The sequence below is a fragment of the Xenopus laevis genome, chromosome 6S, assembly GCF_017654675.1.
Source record: "Xenopus laevis strain J_2021 chromosome 6S, Xenopus_laevis_v10.1, whole genome shotgun sequence".
NCBI classification, from domain to species: Eukaryota; Metazoa; Chordata; class Amphibia; order Anura; family Pipidae; genus Xenopus; species Xenopus laevis.
The window spans coordinates 101,089,831-101,097,954 of NC_054382.1; the positions used below are offsets into that span (position 1 = coordinate 101,089,831).

The following is an 8,124-nucleotide window of genomic DNA, read 5'->3' on the forward strand; positions in this document are numbered from 1 at the left end:
GCCATTTTAGAGTTCTAGGTCAGTCTACTGTTTAAAGTAGCTGTTCTAGTGCCATGCAGTGTGATATATATTTTATTGTTAACAACTGGTAAACTAAATAAGCAATAATGTTCAGGGGTGCTTCACCAATGAGGGGAGTTGAGGCTGTCGCCTCAGGCGGCAGCGCCCCACTAGGTACCAGGGGCAGCAAAAATGCTGCTCCTGGTACTTTAAGAGCGAATTTCCGGGGGAGGGGGGGCAGCAGCAACTGCTGCTGCCTCAGGCGGCGGAGGGGTCAGGATCGCCCCTGATAGTGTTAGTAACCATTCATATAAGATGCCCGTTCTCAGCCTAATTACTGTAGGCCTGTTAGTTTGACATTGGTGATAGGAAAGCATTTGGAGAGGATAAGATACTGAAATACTTTGCAACTCACAATACTACTCAGGTTTTTCCAAACATGGTTAAATGTACAATTAACTCTTCCTAGACAAATATCTATTAGGTGATGTACAGTAACCTGGAACCTGGGGTTGCAATCTATGTGGTCTAACTAAAAGTTCCAAGCAGGATGTTGACTAGATTGGAGAACTGGGCTGTAGACTGGCAAATGAGGGCCAGTGTTGATAAATGCAATGCTGTGTACTTTGGCAAAAATATAATGAATGTGAGAAATATACTACAGGTATGGGACCTGTTATCTAGAATGCTCAAGACCTGGGGGTTTCTGGATAACGGATCTTTCCATAATTTGGTTCTTCATACCTGTTTGTTAAAAATGTTGTCCCCAACCAAAGGTGCGGGCTAATAGAGCCCGCATTCCAGTTAGGGATAACTATTTTTTTTTTAAAAAAGAAATGCTCCCCGCCAGTGCTAGGCTACCTGCAGCGGGAGGGAGCTCCCAGTGCGAGCAGCCATTTCCTGTCACTCGCATGCGCATAATGAAAAGCTGCCCCGAATTGCTCATTATGCGCATGATGTTACATGCGCGTTATGCGCATGCGAGTGACCGGACATGGTGCTCTTTAAGTCTACTAGAAAATTATGTAAACATTAAAAGGATACTGTCATGGGAAAAAATTTTTTTTTAAATGAATCAGTTAATAGTGCTGCCCCAGCAGAATTCTGCATTGAAATCCATTTCTCAAAAGAGCAAACAGATTTTTTTATATTCAATTTTGAAATCTGACATGGGGCTAGACATTTTGTCAATTTCCCTGCTGCCCCAAGTCATGTGACTTGTGCTCTGATAAACTTCAATCACTCTTTACTGCTGTACTGTAAGTTAGAGTGATATCACCCCCTCCCTTTTTCCCCCCAGCAGCCAAACAAAAGAACAATGGGAAGGTAACCAGATAACAGCTCTCTAACACAAGATAACAGCTGCCTGGTAGATCTAAGAACAACACCCAATAGTAAAAACCCATGTGTCACTGAGACACATTTAAGAAGGAAAAACAGCAGCCTGCCAGAAAGCATTTGAAATCTGACACGGGGCTAGACATTTTGTCAATTTCCCAGCTGCCCCAAGACTTGTGCTCTGATAACCTTCAATCACTCTTTACTGCTGTACTGCAAATTGGAGTGATATCACCCCCTCCCTTTCCCCCCCCCCCCAGCAGCCAAACAAAAGAACAATGGGAAGGTAACCAGATAGCAGTTCCCTACACAAGATAACAGCTGCCTGGTAGATCTAAGAACAACACTCAATAGTAAAAACCCATGTCCCACTGAGACACATTCAGTTACATTGAGAAGGAAAAACAGCAGCCTGCCAGAAAGCATTTCTCTTCTAAAGTGCAGGCACAAGTCACATGACCAAGGGCAGCTGGGAAATTGACAAAATGTCTAGCCCCATGTCAGATTTCAAAATTGAATATAAAAAAATCTGTTTGCTCTTTTGAGAAATGGATTTCAGCGCAGAATTCTGCTGGAGCAGCACTATTAACTGATGTGTTTTGAAAAAAAACATGTTTTCCGATGACAGGATCCCTTTAACTAGAATTCTGTTGGGGGCCTCCATAATTGAGGAGAATGTTTTTTGTCAACTACAGGCTAGAGAAAGTCTGTCAGTGGCTACTAAAGTACTTATTCTATTAAAGTATAATATAAAAAAGTACATTTATACAGTACATCTCTGGTAAGGCCTCACATTGAGTAGGCAGTGCCACTTGTATCATTTTCTCTAGAAATACTTAAGATGACATGATAGATATTTTCACATAGAAAACGACAAAGGCAACCCATTCAGACTTGAGACACAGATTGGCAACCTAAGTGGTCCTTCACCATGATGGTGGCTAAGCTGTGGAAAGACCTGCCAAGCTATATAGTGTTGGCAGATTCCCTTAATGGCTCTGTGAGTGGCTCTATGAGTGGTTTGATGGCTCCGTGGACAAGCACAACATCCAGGACTACAATATTCTCAAGAGCTGCAGTTAGTTTTTGGTATGTATGTGAAAACAAGTATTGAACACGTCAACTTTTTTCGCAGCAAATATATTTCAAATTGGGCTGTTGGCATGAAATTTACACCAGGTGTTGGTAACAACCCAAGTAATCCACACATACAAAGAAAGAAAAACATATAAATCCATAAATTAAGTTTTGTGTAATAAATGTAGTACTGAACAAATGAATAAAAAGTGCAAAAAGGCATGGAAAGCCAAAAAACCTGCTGAAAGGCGCCAGTATTTACAAAGCGATCCTGCCCCCTATCAGTGCAAATTTATATCAGCTGGTTTAGTCCTTATTGATGTCCTATACAAAGGTTTCTCATTATCAAGGTATCACAGAAGAAGCATTTGTAAACCTTACTTTAAACAAGAATGTCTTTAAACAAGAATGTATTCTAACAATATATTTAACATGAAAGCACCTGAGCCTCAGTTGATAATTGAGGGACAGGGGATACAAACATTTCACCAGAATCAATGCTTGGTTATAATTGCATATCCATAATAGACAATAGGTAAAGGACTCCTGAAGAAACCCATTTGACCTTCAAATGTATTTCTATATGAATTTATTTCTGTATTTCTTTAGATCTTATAATGGTTTGCGTCACTTTATCTTTGTGTGTTGTTGCTTTGGGTGGGCTCATGCAGATGTTTAGGGGTTAATTTTGAACTGACATTTCAGGTTACTGCAGCAAGCTCATATTCTGACTTGAGGAATTACAATACTGTTCCTTGAACTTTGTAGTGTTTGTGTAATTTAGCAGTGGACTGGAACATGCTGACATTTGAAGAGTCTTATTAATTTTGCACGTCTTCATAGGAAAGATCACAGTGGGATTTGGTAAATTGTGCGATTTTGGCCTTTTTGGCCTGCTGTAATAAATATTGATTTGATTGTCCAAATTGTTATCCTAAGCTGCGTGGACAGGGAAAAGGAGAGAGGTTTAGTAGAATTTAGCTCATGTTAACTGCCAGGCCAGAAAACAAGTTGTTAATTTATAGGCTAATAAGGGGACAAATGGACAACCTGGAACTGGTAATAGCAGAGAAAATGCAGTGTTGATTAAATCTGTTTCCACACAAGTGCAACTGGATTTATTTAGTAGTTTACTGATTTAAATTGTCTCCTAATGGCCCTGTATTTTTCTTATATTAAACATGATTGACTGTAAAAGAGATGTTCACCTTCAAACACTTCTTTTTCAGTTCAGTTGGTTTCACCTGAAATAAATAATTTTTCCAATTACTTTTAATTACTATTTTTTATTTGTGACAGTTTTACTTATATTGAAGTCTAAAGTTTCATTTTTAACTTTCCGAGGCAGCTCTGGGGGGGGGGGGTCGCGACTCTTTAACTGTTCTAAATTTATACTTAAGTTGATACTTTTGTATTATTAAAGGCAGCTGTTAAAATTGATATGATACCGCTGAGAAATGTAGCAACTAATTATATCAACTAAGGGTCAGGCCACACTGGGCGTTTTGGGGAGATTTGGTTGCCTGGCGACTAATCGCCTCGTTTTTGCGGCGACCAATCTCCCCAAACGCCTTCCCTGACTCTGTGCCGGTTAAAATGAAAAACCGCCTGCGCTAATCACACGCAGCTATTTGTTTTCCGAAGTCGCCCAAAGTTTCCACGTGTGGAATTCAAAAAGAACAACCGAATAGAGGTCGAAGGTTTTTGCGGGTCGAAGTGGTCCATATTCGGCCTACTTCGAATCGAATTTGCATATTGACGCAATAATCCACAAACACTATAAATTGCAATATATTTGCTTCCCTAAGGGTAAGGACACACGGGCAGATTGGGGGAGATTAGTTGCCCTAGCGACAAATCGCCTCTTCTTCGGGGCAACAATCTCCCCAAACTGCATTGCCCTACCTTCCCGCCGGGTATAATGAAAAATCGCAGTGGAATGGCACTCGCGGTGCTTTGTTTTCAGAAGTTGCCGAAGTTTCGGAAAACTAAGCGCTTCGAGTGCCATCCCCCTGGCGATTTTTCATTATATACACCAGGAAGATAGGGGAAGGCAGTTCAGGGAGATTGTTGCCCCAAAGAAGAGGTGATTTGTCGCCAGGGCGACTAATCTCCCCAAATCTGCCCGTGTGTCCTTACCCTTAATCTTGTGTGGTAGATAGGATCTGAAATAATGCATGAATTGTCTGTTTATAATCCCAAAGGGTACTGAACATATAAAGTCATGGAGTTAATAGGATTATAAATCAGATCAATAGCAATCAGATCAGATGGGGTTCCTTCTCTATTCCTCTTGTTGTTTGTTATCCACTTATTTAAGTTCTAAATAAAGGTATAACATAAACTCCATTATGCCTGTCCAGCCTATGAGTTATCTTACAATTTGTTAAGTAGTTCTGGACCACAACCAAATTAAGGGACAATCTACCTATATCTTTACATGAATGGCTCAAGGTAACTGCAAATCTGACACTTTTATTTAAGGGAAATAGGCTAAAAAAAACTCTTTTTTTATTATTATCATTACATTTCTTATTTTTTTCTGTTTGTTCGTATTTTTTGTCTTTGGGGCTTGTTTGTCATTGCCAAAGGGATAAATGCATTATTACTAAGGGGCACAACATTTCAACCATGGTGTAAGGTGAACAATTTGCTTATTCTGTCGCCTTGTGTCTTGCTTTCCATTTCCGGTCAGTAAGGAGAACATTGTGGTGCTACTTGCTGCAGATACATGTTGCTGTGTAAGAGGTCCAACACCTCTAATATTTATGGGACACTATTTTAGAATGAGTAGTAGTGAATATGACAACATTGTCACAACATTTCTAGAGGATTTCTAAGTTTACGTATGGGACCTATTATACAGAATGCTTGGGACCTGGGGTTTTCTGGAAAAGGGTTCTTTCCATAATTTGGATCTCCATGTCTTAAGTCTACTAAAGAATTATTTATACATCAATCAAAGCTAAAGGATTTTGTGTCTCCAATACCGTAGGCATCAATTGTATCTTAGTTGGGATCAAGTACAAAGTACCATTTTCTAATTACAGAAAAAAGGATAGTATGTCATGTTAAATATTGTGAATAAAAAATATATATATTTGAAATGTTCAGCACCTATTTATAAACTGATGATAATGAGCTTTTGTTTTCTATTTTTGTGAATAATTAGAAATATTTTTCATAGAATGAAAAATGATCATGCCAAAACTTTCTGTACAGTAAGTGACACGACTGAACTGTTTGTAATTGTATCTGTTTGTATTACAGGTCTCACTGCAGCTGCATCTCTTGTATCCTTGGCCTGGGCCCTTGCATCTTATCAGAAAGCATTACGCGATTCCCGAGATGACAAGAAACCGATCAGTTACATGGCTGTTATTATCCAGTTTTGCTGGCATTTCTTTACCATTGCAGCAAGAGTGATAACATTTGCTCTTTTTGCTTCTGTTTTCCAACTCTACTTTGGAATATTCATCGTCCTTCACTGGTGCATCATGACCTTCTGGATTGTCCATTGTGAGACCGAATTCTGTATCACGAAGTGGGAGGAGATTGTGTTTGATATGGTTGTTGGAATTATCTATATATTTAGTTGGTTTAACGTCAAGGAAGGAAGGACACGGTGCAGGCTGTTTATATATTATTTTGTCATTCTCATTGAAAACACTGCCTTGAGTACCCTTTGGTACCTGTACAAGGCCCCCCAAATCTTGGATGCGTTTGCTATCCCAGCACTATGTGTAGTGTTTAGTAGCTTTTTAACAGGTATTGTTTTTATGTTGATGTACTATGCCTTCTTTCATCCCAATGGACCTAGATTTGGGCAATCACCAAGCTGTGTTTGTGAAGACACTGTAACTGCCTTTCCTTTGCCTCCTGAAGGGGCCTCAAACACTCTTAGGTCAATGTCCAACAACCGTAGTGTGGCCAGTGATCGAGATCAGAAATTTACTGAAAGAGACGGTTGTGTGCCAATCTTTCAGGTAAGGCCTACAGCTCCATCTACACCATCATCAAGGCCACCAAGGATTGAAGAATCAGTTATTAAAATTGACCTGTTTAGAAACAGGTATCCAGCCTGGGAGAGGCATGTGTTGGATAGAAGCCTGCGCAAGGCAATTTTAGCTTTTGAATGTTCTCCTTCTCCTCCCCGGCTTCAATATAAAGACGATGCGCTTATCCAGGAACGTCTGGAATATGAAACCACATTGTAACAGAAAAAGTACAAAAGACTTTCAAGAGCTGCAACTTTATGTTGAATATCAGCAGATTAGTGGCAATAACTAAACTGCGTAATTCCTACAGAAACTGGTCGATAAGCCATGACTTCCAGGGTCACGGCGGAGAATTTAAAGGTGGCTATTCATCATGATTATCATTCTTTCTACTACTGAAAGCTGTCTGAAGAATAAGCACAGTTTCTGCCGTTTCTGTTATCTTCTATAAGGAAATTAAATGAAAATATCACATTTAATGGGGTGATGCCTAGTACTGGAAACTGTCACTCGAAAGCCACCATGTATTCAGGAAATGCAAATATGAAGGTGGCAAACCTTCATTCAGTCTCCAAATTGCTTTTAAACTACCAAAGTTGTGAGGGCTCATTTAGTGTAATACTTTGCAGAACTTTTCTAGCTCACATTTTTTATCCGGATAAACCTATAAAGCAAAAAAATTAAACAGAAATCCACTCAACATCTTTTATGAATTCAGTTTATTTTTTAATATCTACATTTTATTTTCTATGCTAGGAATAAGTACAAGTCAAAGTCAGTTCTAGATCACGAAAACCAAATATGGCACAATTGATGATTAAATCCAGGTTTTATTTTTCTATAGTTATCCTCTTCCTTTTTTGTATGTGTAAATTGTATATAGCCAGCAGCCACTCGTTTTTGCTAACTTGGTTAAATAGCACTAAAAACCATTGCAGTCATACTGTATTCCACCTTAAGTTCCTCCGGCTTTAGAGATTCAGCAGATGTAGTATGAAGTGGTTTGAAAGTCTAGTGGCAGCAACCATATATATGTGCATTCAAGAGACAGAGTGAATGATGCAATAGCACTGAAAGAAAGGAAAAATGATAATCATGATGACATGTCCGGTCAGCAAAAAATATTCCGAGGGACTTTTAAGGAAATAAGCAATTAGTTATCTGTATAAATAAAGGAGATGAGATTCAGGACAATAAATGCATGGCTCAAAGTGACTTTTTACAGGTATGATAGAAAACAAATTCCATACCCTTCTAGTGCCAAACATAACATATTGGTCATGATTGCTCTTGTTGCCTGAGAAACACAGATTAATGTGGTATGACGAGCCATGCAAGAGTATGAAGCAAGAAGGAAATGTACAGACAGCTTTTTTTTTATATCTATACCCTAAGTAAAATGATGTTTCTTTTAGCGGCCCTTGGGCTGTCTATTAGTATGTATACACAGTGCCGTAGAATAAACGACAACATTTGTGGAATACCATCTTGATCCTCCTCAAGATTCGTTTTCGTATTAATAGAACACCACAATGAAACAAAAGTAAGACAGTGCTTTGTTGCTGCAGCATTTGAAATGGATTTCCTTTTCATTCAAAATTACTGTCATGTTTAAAAGTAGCCCCCAATGGTGCTTTCAGTTGCATTAAAAAGTCGAAAAAACGTTTTTTTTTGTGCAAAAGTGAAATAAATCATGAATTAGTTTAATATT

At 38.9% G+C, this 8,124-nt stretch overlaps 1 protein-coding gene across 2 annotated transcripts in view; it reads left to right on the top strand.

The window, feature by feature from the left end:
- The window catches only part of xkr4.S (XK related 4 S homeolog), a 133,605-nt gene extending 125,706 nt beyond the window's left edge, over positions 1-7,899 (top strand). For both annotated transcript variants that reach the window (XM_018223713.2, XM_018223712.2), the window contains one exon: positions 5,686-7,899. In XM_018223713.2, the coding sequence (XP_018079202.1) occupies positions 5,686-6,632 (947 nt within the window). In that variant the 3' untranslated portion in view covers positions 6,633-7,899. The remainder of the gene's footprint in view (positions 1-5,685) is intronic.
- Positions 7,900-8,124: the final 225 nt, after the last annotated feature.